At 33.3% G+C, this 16,993-nt stretch overlaps 1 protein-coding gene across 1 annotated transcript in view; it reads left to right on the top strand.

Annotated features, from left to right (window-relative positions):
* PDS5A (PDS5 cohesin associated factor A) overlaps positions 1-16,993 on the top strand; it is a 204,231-nt gene that overhangs the window by 78,444 nt on the left and 108,794 nt on the right. Inside the window, exons 2-7 of the mRNA XM_044680438.1 lie at positions 2,539-2,742; positions 4,739-4,825; positions 6,148-6,245; positions 9,716-9,842; positions 11,807-11,887; positions 14,953-15,093. Coding sequence (XP_044536373.1) covers positions 2,539-2,742; positions 4,739-4,825; positions 6,148-6,245; positions 9,716-9,842; positions 11,807-11,887; positions 14,953-15,093 — 738 coding nt within the window. The remainder of the gene's footprint in view (positions 1-2,538; positions 2,743-4,738; positions 4,826-6,147; positions 6,246-9,715; positions 9,843-11,806; positions 11,888-14,952; positions 15,094-16,993) is intronic.

Consider the following 16,993-nt stretch of genomic DNA (forward strand, 5'->3'; position numbering starts at 1 on the left):
TTGCCACATCCCCTCCAACATTTTCATTTCTCTTTTCTAATTGGCCAGTCCAATAAGTGTGATGTGGGAAGAACAATCAGATCCATTGGGGCAGAGAATTGATTCACGCCCTATAGAGAAGTAAAAAGGTAACAAATGGACTGGTGGGGAGGGAAGTAATACTAGGGAGGGGGTGAATCTATAATCCAAAAGCTTGAATCTTTGGCTTTATCAAACACTCAGGCAATAATTTTTAAAAATTTTTATTGGTGCATCAAATTTGTTTTCAGCTATATCCCTCTCTCTTTTCCTCTAGCCATCTCTTGAGTCCATCAACAGGTTTCAAGCACCAAGAAACAAACATTAGGGAAAAAAAAGAAGGGATAGGGCACAGTTCAGTAAAACTAACTACAAACATATAAGGGCATATAAGCTGTTAACCTTCATGCAAAAGACCACCTCCAGTCATGGAAATTTAATGTATGTCCGTAATAGGAGAGGTGTTTTAGATTGAAGAATGCTTACTGGTTTTTTTTTTTTTTTTTTTTTTTTTTTGTTTTTTTTTTTAAAGCCTTACCTTCCATCTTAGAATCAATACTCTGTATTGGTTCCAAAGCAGAAGAGTAGTTATGGCTACACAGTGGGTTTTAAGTGACTTGCCCAGAGTCATTGCTAGGAAATGTCTGAGGCCAGGTTTGAACCCAGAACCCCCTATCTCCAACCCTGGCTCTCAATCCATTGAACCTCTTGACTGCCCCCTGCTTACTGACTTTTTGCAACAAAAGAGAATCGAAAATTAAGTAGTGTTTTATACAATTATATTTGTTTTATTTAAGGTCTTTTGCTTTCATCAGAAGCTTAGCTTCTTAAAATGTAATTGAAGACTTTCTAAATACAAATAATTTATGATACTGGACACAGTAATTCAGCAGAGATTTGGCTACATAAATGTACACAACAGCCTATTATTTTTTTTTTAACTTTTACCTTCCATCTTAGAATCAATACTGTGTTTTGGTTCTAAGGCAGAAGAGTGGTAAGTGCTAGGTAATTTGGGGTTAAGTGACTTGCCTAGAGTCAAACAGCTAGGAAGTGTCTGATCCAGATTTGAACCCAGGACCTCCTATCTCTGGGCCTGGCTCTCAATCCACTGAACTACCCAGCTGCCCCCTGGCAGAATTATTATCTAATTCTTTTTTTTTTTTTTTTTAAGAATATTTTTCCATGGTTACATGATTCATGATCCCTCCCCACCCTCCCAAAGCTGACAAGCAGTTCCACTTGATTATACATATATTGTTGTTCAAAACCTGTTTTCGTGTTATTCATATCTGCAGTAGAGACATCTTTTAACATAAAAACCCTAATCATATTCCTATCACATTATGTGATCAATCATATTTTTTTTAATGCATTTCTTGCTTCCACAGTTCTTTCTCTGGATGTGGATAGCATTGTTTCTCATAAGTCCCTCAGAATTGTCCTGGATCATTGCATTGCTGCTAGTAGAGGAAGTCCATTACATTGGATTGTACTGCAGTGTATCTGTCTCTGTGTACAGCGTCCTCCTGGTTCTGCTCCTTTCACTCTGCATCAATTCCTGGAAGTCGTTCTAGTTCATATGGAATTCCTCCATTTATTCCTTTCAGCACAATAATATTCCATCACCAACATATACCACAAATTATTGAGCCATTCCTCAATTGATGGCCATCCCCTCATTTTCCAGTTTTTCACTACCACAAAGCACGTGGCTATAAATATTTTTGTGCATTTTTTTCTTATTATTGTTTGGGGTGGTATGACTGGGTCAAAGGGTAGGCATTCCTTTAAAGCTCTTTGTGCATAGTTCCAAATTGCCCTCCAGATTGGTTGGGCCAATTACCAGGAGAGTATTACTGTCCTAATTTTTACATACCTCTTCCAACATTTATCACTTTCCTTTGCTGCCATATTGGCCAGGCTGCTAGGTGTAAAGTGGTACCTCAGAGTTGTTTTAATTTGTATTTCTGTAATCGGGAGGGATTTAGAGTACTATTTCATATGCTTGATATTTTTGATTTCATTGAAACAACCTAATTCTTGATTGTGTTGAATATAAGACTAATTGGGAGAGTTATTTAGCTCAGAGGTTTTCTTCTATGACTACATGTGAAATAAATATAGAGAGGAGACATACTATCAATATAACACCAATAAAGCTATTGATTATATTGGATGACATAATCTACAATTCTATATTGAAATAATAATAATTTGCAAATGAATAATCAAGAATTAGTGGGTTTATGTGATATGTTGAAGAATAGTTTTATAGAAAGTGTTTTATTCAGTTCTTTTTGATTGATAAAAATTCTTATTCAGTTTCATTAAAAAATAGTAAGTAGAAATCAAGATTTTAAAAACTGATAATGTGTTCTCAACTGAATAGTAAGAGTTTTGAAAATTTTGCATGATAATTGTTTTGATAACTTTAATGACTTTGAAATATTTGTTGATGCCTAGTAAAAATGTTTGCTTTATGCATTTTACTTAGATTTCTTTTTAAATTTATATCAGATGGTAGTAAAAACCTTTATGGACATGGATCAGGACTCAGAAGATGAAAAGCAGCAGTATCTCCCTCTAGCCTTGCATCTTGCATCTGAATTCTTCCTCAGGAATCCCAACAAAGATGTACGTCTTCTTGTAGCATGTTGTTTGGCTGATATTTTCCGAATATATGCTCCAGAGGCACCATATACTTCCCATGACAAACTCAAGGTAAAATAGTTTTTAAGAGCTGTTTCCTTGTTTGTAACTTGTGATATAGCCTATGCTATGAAATTTGTGAATTTTACATTATTAATTTTATGCCATAAAAGTACATGACTTACATTATTTTTACAAAGAAATATCAAGGCTTATAATTTGTTCATATTCACTGTGCACCCATAATAGCACTTTAAAAGGACAATTTAGGTGTGGTTCCTAAAATTGGTAATTTTGTTTAATATTAACAAAATATACCCAATAAAAATGAAAATGGCAAAGTGTGAAGTGACTATAAAGTAATGAGACTGGCATTAAAAAAATAAAATTGTAGATCTTGTAAGTTTTTTCTTTCAAATAACGTATTTTGAGAACTTGATCATTTTAATGATGCTGCTTTTCTGATGTTTTTGGAACTCCTTTTTTGGATTTGCCTTCAGAGCCTGTGTTAAAATTCTTTATTTTATCCTCTATAGTGGCGATGCTTTGTACTTTGGGGGTGGGGGTGGGTTGAATTTTTTAAAATAGTCGAAGTCATCCAGAACCAAGACTAGTGAATAAGGTGGATGATCAAGCTGGGAAATACTATTGTTCAAAAACTGAAGGGAATGCATGTTGTGAGCTAGAGCTTTGTTGTGGTGAAGAAGCCAATTATTGGGTCACAGTTCATCCTTTTTGTATTGCACAGAATTTCTCATGCTTCAGAATTTCTGCATAATGAGCCTGTGTTGGACCTTGTGGGATAAATTCTGCATGAACAAAGACATTGGTGTCAAGGAAACAAATCACCTGACCTGATTTTTATATGCATGCATGATTGGGGGAGGGGGGGCTCACTTTTTGAGCCCTTACAAGAAAATTTTGGCGTTTTACACTGAAGACTTTGACACTTGGTTTTTCAGACCTACTAGAAATACTATATTTTATCCCCAGTCACAAAAACCCTTAAAATTCTCGTTATTTTATTCAGCTTCCTTCCCCTGAAAGATAAGAACAGATGTCAAGTCTTCTGTGTTTCAGTTTGCCACTTATAAAATGTATAATATAATCTTTCCAGAAACATTGTTGGCATTGAAGTTCTCTTTCAGAATCAACTTCTTCATAAATGTAACTTTAGTTATTTGAACAGAACTCTTGACTCTTAATATTTTAATCAGTCTTTTAGGTGATTGGTGACTTTCATGAATTATAGCCATCTTCTTTATCTTCTTTAAATCTCTTGTGCCAGTTGAAAACTTTTATTCTTGTTGTTACTCAATCTATAAAAAACTTCTCTTAACATGTTGAATGTCTCACTTGCAGATTTTTGTAACTTCACTCAAAATTTCTTATTAATTCTTGATCTAAATTTGGTCACTCATTTTTATGCTGACATGAAACAGCACACACTTATGTTCTTCACAGCTGCTAGCACAAGACTGACTGCTGACCTTGAAATTACTCCTGCTGCAAGTTGAAGCATGTTGCTACATGTCTCTGCTATGATCATTCCTCCTCTGCTTCCACAAGCTACAGAAGAGAATCACTCTCATTACTTTATAGTTACGTCTCGCATGTACAAGACTAAGTACTGAACATGAATGTATGTACCGGCTATATAGTCGGGAGAATTCCCACACATGGCTTAATTCTTTAGCAATAGTCTCCTCCCTGGCTGGAGGAATGGGATAGTGGGCAGAGGTTAGGGGTGGTATGCTAGGGGAATATTTGTGTATTTGTGCTTTACATTGGAACTGTGCTATGTGGGTTGCCTTGCCTTTTCCCAATCTGAGTACACTTAAAGATGTATGAAAATGATTAGCTGCTTTTACTTTTACAGTCCCATTTCTACAGTTTACAGTGTTATATTTTTTGTTTTCATTTATCTGTCCACTTACACAAAATAAACCATTTAGCTAAGAGAGAAATTTCTATTTATTTTATTATAGCTACAACATTAATGATACAAGGGATAATAGCATCATTTTGGTTTCTTTATTTTGATATATGTTATGCTTTTGTTTTACAGGACATATTTTTGTTCATTACAAGACAGCTAAAAGGTTTGGAAGATACTAAGAGTCCACAATTTAATAGATATTTTTACTTATTAGAGGTAAGAACTTTATTAGAAATAGTTTTGCTCTTATTTCATATTTATGTGGTACGGATTCTTAAATGAGAAATGACACCAGCCCGAAGCTTGAAATAGCTTCCACTTTATATATTGACTTTTAAAAATACATTATCTTTTATATTACATTCATTTTCTTACCTAACCTTCCCTCTAACCAACAAGCTTTCCTTTGTGATGAAGAATAAAAAAGGGGCAGAAAAGAGCAGTTTAGCAAAACCAACTAATACGATTGTCAATCAGTAATCATTTATTAAACTCCTACTGTATGCTGGGCAGTCATATATATTCTTCACATTTAGAGTCCACCATTAATGCCAATAAGTGACATTGTATTTTCTCAAGCTAACTTGTAAAATACAGATTTCAGTTTTGTCCTTTTGTTCTTTCCATTTATATCTACATCGCTTGGTCATGGCAGATAGATATTGTTTTCTTAGTTCTACTTGTCATTCTGCAGGGGTTCTTTTGAGACTTACAATACTTCTCTTAATTATTCTTATTTATCATTTTACAGCATTCCTTTAGATTCATGTACCACAGTTTGATTAGCTATTCCCCTATTCAATCAATGAACTTTCTGTAGTAACTACATTAGAAAATTATCTGTATAGGAGGAAAAGTATAAATTTTTAAGTTAAAGTTAGTGTTACATGTCATAGTAATATGAATTATATCTTCTAAGAATACCTTCATTCATTTATTTTATTTATTTGATTTTTAGGAGCCCATACCTTCCATCTTAGAATCGATACTGTGTATTGGTTCTAAGGCAGAAGAGCAGTAAGGGCTATGGAGTTGGGGTTAAGTGATTTGCCCAGGGTCATGAAGCTAGGAAGGGTCTGAGGGCAGATTTGAACTCAGGACCTCTCATCTCTGGCACTGGCTCTCAATCCTTTGAGCTACCTAGCTGCCACAAAAATATTTTTTAAATTCTGTTTTAGGGTAGAAATTTTTAAATTTGATCTTTTAATTATTTTTATTTTTAAAGTAATTTAAGCCAAAAATCTTGTTTGTTCTCATTAAGCAGATTTATTTAATAGTTGGGGAATATATATATATATATATATATATATATATATATATATATATATAATCTTTCTTCAGTATCTAATGCTATGTGTGTGTAAGGGTAAGTTAATGTTCAGTAGTAGGTGAATATTTCAAAATTCAATTTCTTATACCTCTTGTTTTTTATTGATTTTAAAAAATTCAATATCTAATTGTTTTAAAATTAAATATGACAGTGTTTTTTTAGTAAAGTTATTCTCTTCATTTGTAATCGAATAATTTTATTGTTTTAGAATTTAGCTTGGGTTAAATCCTATAACATCTGCTTTGAATTGGAAGATTGCAATGAAATTTTTATTCAGCTTTTTAGAACTCTCTTCTCAGTAATCAAGTAAGTTGTTATATATTTTATATGTTGCTTTATTTTGATTTTCTTATGTTCTCTTGATTTTTTTTTCCCGCATGCCATTTGTTATTAGGGTTGTTTTTGTTTTTTTTTACATTTTTAAACCCTTAACTTCTGTGTATTGGCTCCTTGGTGGAAAAGTGATAAGGGTGGGCAATGGGGGTCAAGTGACTTGCCCAGGGTCACAGAGCTGGGAAGTGTCTGAGGCCAGATTTGAACCTAGGACCTCCTGTCTCTAGGCCTGGCTCTCAATCCACTGAGCTACCCAGCTGCCCCTGTTATCAGGGTTTTTTGAGAGATAAAAAAATATGTTCCAGCTTTACAAGGAGAAGCACCTTAACAAAATGCTAATAATGGGAATACGTCTTTGGACTTAACTTGTATAATACAGACTCTATATTCAATACTCCACTGATTGCTGTGAAAGGTTACAGAAGTAGTTTTTTCCTGGAAAAAAATTATAGTATAGTTGTATATAATTGTACTAAATAAAATACATTAGAGTTTTTATTATACTGTATGATTTATCTCTTCTGTAGTGGATTCTGAAAATTATAGTTACATTTTAGAAATTTCTTAGGATTTCTATTAATTTCAGCTAAAAAGAAGAAAGTATTGTAGGGGAAGAGTCAAGTATTTGATAGGAAAATAATAGAATAAGCTCAAAGAAACTCAAGCTGAGAATTCTTAGTTAAAGAGACTTGAATAATATAGGGAGTCTAGGGTTTGGAATTTTCTGAATCAGTCTAAAAAGAAATGAGAAAAAGCTTTTCAGTTGCACTTTGCCTTGTGCTTTAGGTAGAATTGGAAATTAGCCTTATTTTGTTTTTAACACCTCCTATTTTCTTTTAATAACTTTTTCCCTTGGCTCATTTGGCACCCAATATTCTTATATAGTCCAGAATTCCTCACCTCAATCTAAAATTACTATTTTTCTATACCAGTGATTCCCAAAGTGGGTGCTACCGCCCCCTGGTGGGTGCTGCAGCAATCCAGGGGAGTGGTGATGGCCACAGGTGCATTTATCTTTCCTATTAATTGCTATTAAAGTTTAAAAAAAAATTTAATTTCCAATGGGCTAAGTAACATTTTTTCTGGAAAGGGGGAGGTAGGCCAAAAAAGTTTGGGAACCACTGTTCTATACTTATGTTATCCCTCTTTTCCTTCTTCCTAGTCAGAATTCCAACTAAGTTATTATTTCTATTCTTAGTAAAGTATTGACTTAAGTGGAGAATAGTAGCTTTTCTTTAACTAGTTTGTTGAGTCAAATTTTGAGTAGTTTGGCTTTCTATTCCAAATAAAATACTAGAAATAGCTTTAGATCCAGAATGCTTTGCACAACTCTGCCCCTAGATAACCTACTTCTTTCCTCCTCATCCCTCCCCATTCCCACCCCCAAACCTCCCTTGCCTAGAGTCACTTTGAGATACAGAGATTGGTAAAGTTATCTCCCAGTAAAATCCAGTCATTAAATTCATTTTTTTTGCATTGAATATTAAAATCATCTCCATCATTTTTATTTATCAATGAGTCTCCATCTTGACATCTGTTGATTCTTAGGCCCTCTAAAAAGAAAGAGTGTAAATAAGAGATTCACAAGCAATATGAAAAGCTATTAATAAATTTCAACTTTTCCTCCTTCAAGTTCCATACTAATACAAGTAGATACATTCGAACTTATGTCTTACTACTTTTTTTCTTCCCCAAACTTCTGACAGCAATGCAAAGAGGCAAATAAAATAATAGGTTCCAAAATAAAGAGCAGGAAGGCCCAGATAATCCACCAATTATAAAAGTATGTATTAGGCAATTTTTCCTTATTTGAGGGATACAGATGGAATTGAGCAAGTCAGTTGAAAGATTTTTTTTTTTTTAAATGGCAGAAAATTGTTGCTACTTACCCTGATTCTACTTTTCTGGTAGCTAACAAGATTGAAAGTAGGCCTGACAACTTTTCTTTCTACATCCCAGGACAGTGTGATCATATTATCATTTGGAAAAGGCAGAGGGGAGGGGAAAAGGAGATGGAAAAAAGATGTTTGATGACATTATGGCCCATTTGGTTTGTGACATAGAACAGTGCGTCTTCCACTTGAGATTTTGGGCATTTACAGTTCCTAAACTGGTAAATAAATTTTAGTTAAATGTTCCTTATTCTGCCCTCCCCTCCTATTGTGAAGAAATATTAGCTAATGGATATAAAGATACTTTGGATAGTTAAAAAGGTATTCTTGATGTGTAAGACATCACTTCTATATTAAGCTTCTTAATACTGATATTCATCATCTCATCATTATCCTCCCCTCTTTTAAATTCCTTTAAGATATCTTTCATGACAAGATTTGACCTTTTTTTTTTTTTGTCATCAAAAATACTGCCTTCCTTGTGTCAGATATAATAAACGCAAACAAAAACCTCTGAATGTTATTGTTTCTTTCGCTTTGAAATCTGTCTTAAACTTAAATTTTTTTAAGATTAGGAAATTTTTTTTTTTAAACAGAATTGGAGTCAATAAAATATATTTGTTAATCTAGGCTTTGGAGGATGGTATTAGAAATTCTAGTCAATGAAATTAATTTCCATTACCCCTTTTGGTAGCTTGAGTCCTGGCAGTGGCTTATAGATGTAAATTTTCATTTTTTGTGAGAATTCTGTAAGGTAGAGATCTATGTTTGGGGAAAGTGTAGAATGAAAATAAATTACAATCTTTAATTTAAAACACAGACAGAATCTAAGAGGTAATAAGTTGTCCTCTGTCCCATAGCTGTAATTAAGTGAGCTATTTCCACATCTTTTCCTTTTCCATTATCCCATCTTAGTTTAAAATATAGTTTAATTGATAAAAGAGCAGGCAAGAAAATTTTTGCTGTATGTGGTCAAACTTTGAATTTTCAGCACTAACGCAGTTATTCATATATTAATTATTCATTTCTATTTGATGTAGTATACTTTGTTTTCTGGATAGGTCTAATTTTCTAGAAATTCTCCATATTTCTGATATAGTAATGATGGAATATAATAGGAGTTAGAAAATTAACTTTCCTTTATCTGTTTGCTGCCTTGTTAATATTTTGCTGTGTTAATATTTTGCAGTCAATGACTTAAATTCTTTGTTGACTAGTTCATTATTTGGAACCTACTGGGGCAAGAAGAGCTTTAATTAAGTCCTTTCTAATTAAACTCTGCTGTCTATCTGAGTATGAGTTAAGAAAACCAAATTAGTGAGCTTCTTTCATAAGTTACTGCTTCATTGCAGAATAATTCAGTTGGTTGAGAAAGTAAGCAAAGCTGTTGAAATTAGAGCAACTTGGTCTTACTAGTATAATTAGGAGTAATAAATTGAGAACTGATAGTGAATCCCTTTTATTTTAAACTTTTTAATTCTTGCTTAGAAGTTATAATCTTGTTAGCTCTGGATTTTTAAAAATTTAATATTTATTTTTTATTCTTTTCAGCAATAGCCACAATAAGAAGGTACAAATGCACATGTTGGACTTGATGAGTTCTATCATCATGGAAGGTGATGGAGTAACTCAAGAATTATTGGATTCTATTCTTATTAACCTCATTCCTGCCCACAAGGTCAGCATATTATAAAGATATATTAGTAATGGAATTTCCTATCTCACATCACCTATTTTTCCCTCATCCACCAAAAAGGAAAAGAAATTATAGCCTTTACTTTGTATCTATCAGCATTATAATGCCAACTTGGTGTAACTTATTACCATCTTAATTCCAAATCAACAAATACTGTTTTTAAATACTTTTTACAAAAAGAATGCTGTCTCTACAGTATCCCAATCCTCCCTGCTGAGAAAATGCTAATTTTAAGCCAAATCAAATTGGCTTTTTTTATTTCTTACATTTCAACATATGGAATATAGGACTTCACATCTCATTGTATACTTATTCCTGCTTTTTGCTAATGTATTTCAAGCTCCAGGATAGTAGAGAAAGTGAGTATTAATATGGTAGAGGTGAGAGTATTGACATAAGAACAAGTCATGACAGTTCAAAAGTAGGACAAGTTAGACTTTCACACCTTTCTATCTTTTTCCCCCCCTCATAACCTTACACAGTTATCCTGGGCCCTTGTGATATTGCAAGCTTTGTAACAGTATTGTACTCAGGCCTGCCATTCCTTCAGTAGTAACCTGGTATTTAAGGGTCAGCCCTCTACCTTTCTCTCCCAAAGTTTCACTTCTTTTTTTCCTTGGATTTTATTAGTTATTAGGAGGGAAACATCTGATAATGTGTTAAATACTTTACATTTTTCCTTAACTTCTCTCAAATATTTTAGTATTTATATGCTGTGTTTAAAGACAAGCTCTTATGTTTCTTTTCTTCTAAATGTAAAGTGACTTTAAATCTAGCTTCTGATTTTAGAGGCAAGTTCAGGCATGTAACAGAAGTTCCCTACCTTTATCTGAGAAAAACAACTTTTCATTCCATATCCCTGAAGCTTTGAGTTAATTCATATGTTATTTGGATAGTCAGTGCTGAATGCTGTCTGAGTATAGTAGAAAATAGAATGTTTTTCCTGACCTTGTTCTATGCCATGCTAGGAATCACAAGCCAGTTATAGAAAGGGGGGGTTTATCAGGAGAAACCAACTTTACGGTCTTCTAAGAGGCTATACTTTGAAATACAGATTCTTATTTCAGGTATGGGTTAGTCTTACTCATTAATGTTTGCTTCAGTGGGAATGGTCTAATCTTTCATTTGCAGATGCTGGATTAGATAGTTTACAATTGTCAGTGAAATATACTTCTAAAGCTTATGTAAGACACAGGATTGCAGAGAACTGGAAGGGACATTTGAGTTGATATTAAAGAACTTCATCATTTTACAGAGGAGGAGATTGAGACCCAGATACATTGTGATCAACTTGAACTGTTTTCACTTGAAACCTAACATTTTAGGAATATTAACTTAATTGCCTCCTTCACAAGCTAGTGTGTAGCAGCCATTCAAAATCAAGAAAGAAACTCAGGAGCTTTGAATCAGATTCCAAGAGGGAGAACAGTTGAATAAGTGAACAGTTTAATTCCACAGAAAAAGATGAAATGAAAAATTAAAGTGGATCAGGAATGGACTGAGCAATTAATCTGGCATAGCAAATAGTTCTTAAGCCATGCTTAGTAAAAATGAATGAAATGTCATTTTAGATAAAAAATATTTTTGTATTTTGGTTTAATGGTTGTAGAAAATAGGTACAATTTATCAGTAGCTCATGTGACTTGACTTTCAGTTCAATAAAATATTTATATTTGGTTCAAATTGGGTTCATGGGTTAGTTTATCAGATATCTGCAATCAAATTCATTTGGATAAAAGAGGAAAATAGGTTAATTATTTTGTAAGATTCATTTGCTTGATTAGGAGTGTAGAACTGTGTCCACTAATATGTCTGATATTCTTGTGGGTGAAAAGAATGGAATTTTCTCATAGTGACATTTATTTTAGATCTGTAGTATGTGCTTTCCATCAAATTGCAAAAATTAATTTTTTTGTAACGTGAATTCTTTTCATTCTTTATTACAGAACTTAAATAAACAAGCATTTGATCTTGCAAAAGTCCTACTGAAAAGAACAGTTCAGATCATTGAGGCATCCATTGCCAATGTATGTATGTTTCAGCTTTTAATCTATAAATTATAAACTTAAGTTTTCTCTGTTTGATCCCTTCTGACTATCTCAAAAATTATTCAAACGTTTTGCTTTGATAGAACAGATAGAACAGATGTGTGCAGGAAGGACAAGCACCTCCGGTGTGAGGGCTTGCCAAAGCCTTTTTTCTTTTTTTTTTTTTTTTTTTAATTTTTTTTTTATTTTAAACCCTTAACTTCTGTGTATTGACTTATAGGTGGAAGAGTGGTAAGGGTAGGCAATGGGGGTCAAGTGACTTGCCCAGGATCACACAGCTGGGAAGTGTCTGAGGCCGGATTTGAACCTAGGACCTCTCATCTCTAGGCCTGGCTCTCAATCCACTGAGCTACCCAGCTGCCCCCTTGCCAAAGCCTTTTTAGGGTTCTTCGCCCCCTTTGTTATCTACTCTTTATCAAACTCTCACCTGTGGCACTAAGAAAGGGTAGTAAGCTCAGAAGGTACACTCCACTATAACCATCTTAGCAATGGGCTACAACAGGGTGGGAGTAACTGATAGACCTCAAACCTGTTGCGGTTAGGGAGGTGGTGACCCCGAGCATGTGAAGACTCCTTCCAGCAGAGAGGGTCACTGAGGACAACAGCCATGGAGGTGGGTAAAGCAGGCGTTGTGGAACATGAAGAGTGTGGCCAGACTTTGAAAATGCTATTCCTGCATCCTGGGCCAATGCCAATTGTCTTGACTTTTTGTCTTGCCTCTGGAAGCGTGAGTGAGGCTAGCAACTTTGTGTAGCTCTATATCACTTAAGTCTGATTCACAAGCAAGTCAAGAGATCATCTCATGATGCTACTGGTCCTCTTCAAAAGGAGGGACTAAACTTGACAAACACACAAGGAAACTAAGAAAGTAACTTCCTTCAAAAACACCTAGAATGTCAGTTAACAGAAATGCCAAATGAATCTTTTAACTTTATGGGAATTATACTAATATAAACATGAATGAAACATTGTATTTGACTAGATATTTGTTGCCTCTCTATATTGACTTCATTTACATTTATTGTATATATTTTGTTTCGCTTTTCTGTGTGTTAGTTTGTACATCTATGTTTTTGTGAAATTTTCATATTTCAAGTTCCTTATCATACAATAATATACCATTACATTTATATGTCATGATTTCAGATGTTCCCCAATCATTAGGCAAATAATTTATGTTCTTATAACTTTTATAATAAGGATGTTCATGGAATTTATGTACACATGAATCTTTTTGGTGTCAACTTCCTTGGGATATGATTCCACTTGTGGAAATCGATTCACAGGGTATGAACAGATTGGCAGTGTTTTTCTGTATGATTCAAAATTGTTTTCCAGAATAGTTGAATCTGTCTTCCAACAATAAGTGTTCCCATCTTTTAGCATGTTATCCAACTTTTGATAGATAAGATGTGATACCTCAGGATTGTTCTAATTTTCAATTTTCTTTTGGTTATTTGGAACATTTTTAGCACGTTATTAATAGTCTATAGTTTTAGGAAAATCAAATCCTCTGACTATTTGTCTTAGAAAGTAACTTTTGATCTTATTTTTTTCCCAAAATTTTCTATAAATTTTAATAGAATTTGATCTTAGACCCTTAATGTCAATGGTTTTTTTTTCCCCACTTACACAGATCTTTTAAATCCTATCTATCTTGATTTGATTTGTACAAAAGCTTTCTAATTTTATAAAATATTATTTTACCTTTTGTCATGTTTATTGAATTACATGTGTTCTGCTTTTAGGAAAAATTGATAAGTAAAGCTCTTCATATTTTCTCCCTTTATAAAACAACAAAAATTTATTTTTGTTTATGTGGTTTATGACAAGTTGCATTGGATGTTTGTGTCTTTGTTTCAGATATTTAAGCTGAAAGTTGAGGATAATATCTATAATGCTATTTCATATTTGTCTACTAACAAGAATTGAAATGAAGTCAATTTTTTACTTAGGAATTCCAAGAATTTTACATCCTTTAAATAGAATTTTGTCCAGATAAATATGTTGCTAGAAATCACATTCAAAGCATGGAGAATTTTTACCTTTTCACTCTTCTTAGAAGAGAAAACAGAGATAATATTCCACTTCTTTATAGTTAATTAGAAGATCAAAAGCTTTGGCTATATGCTTATTATTGCTTTAAGTGCTTCTTACTTTTCTAGCCACTGGATTTTTAGTGTGGGGCATTGTGGAATGAAAGTGATGCTTTGGAATCCTTAAAGGGTTTGTGTTCCAAGTGCAAACAGTTTTTAAAAATGTTCTTATATAGATAAATTGTTCCAAGGATGTAGATCCAGAAAAAAAAAAGTTGGCACATTTTTTTCATTATATGTAATTTTTGTAATAAGATCAACAAAAGATTTCTTCCATGTCAGTAATCTTGTTTTATGGAAGCTTCTTTGTAATGATGATGACTTTGTGTAATGAAATATTGATCTGAGTCAAGGACCTTTTATTTGTGCAAAAATGCAAATTCTGCCACTGATGCTTATTAATTTGTGACAGTGGACAAATCATTAAACTTTGTGAGACTCAGGTAACCCTCTTGATAACTTATAGAAGAGGGAATTCTTAAATCGATATAATTATATGCCCTTGCTATAGTGATGTATTTTCCATTATAGTATTTGTTGTCATTGCATTTTATGTAGGAATGGAATTTTTTTCCTTTCGAGTCAAGACACAATATTTATAGACTTTGAAGGATTGCATTGTAGTATTTAAATGAATCAGATATAAGATGTATTCCATTACATATTGGAAATTTAAAAACGACACTTCAATATTCTATAACATGATAACATTGCAAATTATTGATTATTCATAATCTTAAAATTGTTTTTTATTTGTTGCTAAAGCAAGCAATGCATTAAATGTTTTGTCACCTTTCCTTTATTAGTTCTCATGTCGTGTGTGTGTGTGTGTGTGTGTGTGAGAGAGAGAGAGAGAGAGAGAGAGAGAGAGAGAGAGAGAGATTATTTAAGACTACAACTTTGCAAGTTTTATTAAGATCAGCTAATTTTTTTTATTTCAATTTACAGTTTTTCAACCAAGTTCTGGTGTTAGGAAGGTCATCAGTAAGTGATTTATCAGAGCATGTATTTGATCTGATACAGGAACTTTTTGCCATAGATCCTCATTTATTGCTCTCTGTTATGCCACAACTTGAATTCAAACTAAAGGTAGGATTTCATCATTTTCTTGAATCTTTTGTGATGTAAAAAGATGTATGTTACAGAATTAGGAACTGTTTTTCTGTTATAACTATGGAATAGGACATAAGTTAAAACATTATAAAATGGATGTCAAGAAATTACATATTAATTAACTAATTCTTGATTAATGAAATATTAAATAATTTATATATTTCAAGATAATTGCATAGTTGTTCTTTGTAGTCTATTTCATAATATACTTCTTCATTATCTATGCCTAATGGAAGAGAGCAACGTCAAAAATAGATATCTATTTGGATAGAATGTATCTGACATTCTGCCTAGGGGCAGCTGGGTAGCTCAGTGGAGTGAGAGTCGGGCCTAGAGACAGGAGGTCCTGGGTTTGGACCCGGCCTCAGCCACTTCCCAGCTGTGTGACCCTGGGCAAGTCACTTGACCCCCATTGCCCACCCTTGCCAATCTTCCACCTATGAGACAGTGCACCAAAGTATAAGGGTTTAAAAAAAAATAGATATCTTTCAAACTACAGTAAAGATATATGTAATGTATGTATGTATGTAATACTTCTTATTATAGAGTTATCTTTGATGCAAAATAAGTTTGTTATAGAATTTCCATTTCCTGGTAAAGGCTGTAGTATATTTAGCTTTGGAGTACATCTTTCCCATGCTCTAATATAGTGGAAAATAACAATATCTTATAGATGTATGATATTTTCTATTCCTTCAAAGCCTTTATAAACATTTTCAGTGCTATTTAGGACACTCCTGTAATCGGAGTATGGCAAATAGTGTGATGTAATCACAAGACTTGGGTTGCATAATTTAGATCAAGTCATTTAAACTGTCTGTGCTTCAGTTTTCTTTATCTTTAAAATGAAGATTATAATACCACTATTTACTTCACAGAGTTGTTGAGATTCCCAAATGAGATAATGATATAAAAAATTCTTTTTGTAAATGTTTGTATCACCTCCATTTTACCGACTCAAAGAATAAAGAAAAGTCAAGTTTAATTATTTGCCTAAATCAGGCATTAGCAGTAAGAATGAGATATCAAATATATTGACTCCTCAACCAAATATTAAGACAGTTACAAGTAATTAAGACTAGATTGAATTATCTTTTAGCACACTGGTTAGGACCAAAACAAATTTGAGTTCTGAAGATTATTTTAGATTGGGAATATATAGGACATCCTTATATATGACTGGTCCTTGGATTGGCATGATCCAAAAATACTTTATTTTAAAGCCTACTCTTGTAGATCTCTCCCAGACAGCAGACATCTATGCCACTGTTGGTAGAACCTGGGCTACTAGTGCTTCAAAAGCGCAGATAGAAGCATCCAAGGATTAGGATCTAAGAGAGCAGAGGAGTAAACAATAATTTTGTTCCCAAAAAACTTAGGTTGCTACAGTGGATAGAATGCCAGGCCTAGAGTCCACATGTCCTATTCTCAATTCTCACCTCAGACACTTCTATGATCCTAGCCAAGTCATTTAACCCCAGTTGCCTAACCTTTACTATTCTACCATGGAACCAATACTTAGTATTAATTCTAAGATGGAAGGTGAGGGTTTTGAAAAAAGAAAAGAAAAAAAGCTTAGACTCTATTGACTATGTTTAAAGGTTTAATTTTTAAAAATTCATTGTAGTCTTGTGTTTTAACACTAGCAACTTGAATTGAACATACAGTTATTAAAAGCTTGCCATGTGGCCAAAAATATTTTGCATCAAATGCTTTACAAAGAAGTCACAGAAAAAAGATAATGTGTTCTTTAATTGCAGCTAAGTGATACAGTGGATAGAATGTTGAGCTTCAAGAGAATAAGTTTAAATATGGCCTTGACCATTTATTAGATATATGATGCTGGGCTAGTCACTTTGCCTCAATTTCCTTATCT

The sequence above is a fragment of the Gracilinanus agilis genome, chromosome 6 (assembly GCF_016433145.1).
Source record: "Gracilinanus agilis isolate LMUSP501 chromosome 6, AgileGrace, whole genome shotgun sequence".
Taxonomy (NCBI): domain Eukaryota; kingdom Metazoa; phylum Chordata; class Mammalia; order Didelphimorphia; family Didelphidae; genus Gracilinanus; species Gracilinanus agilis.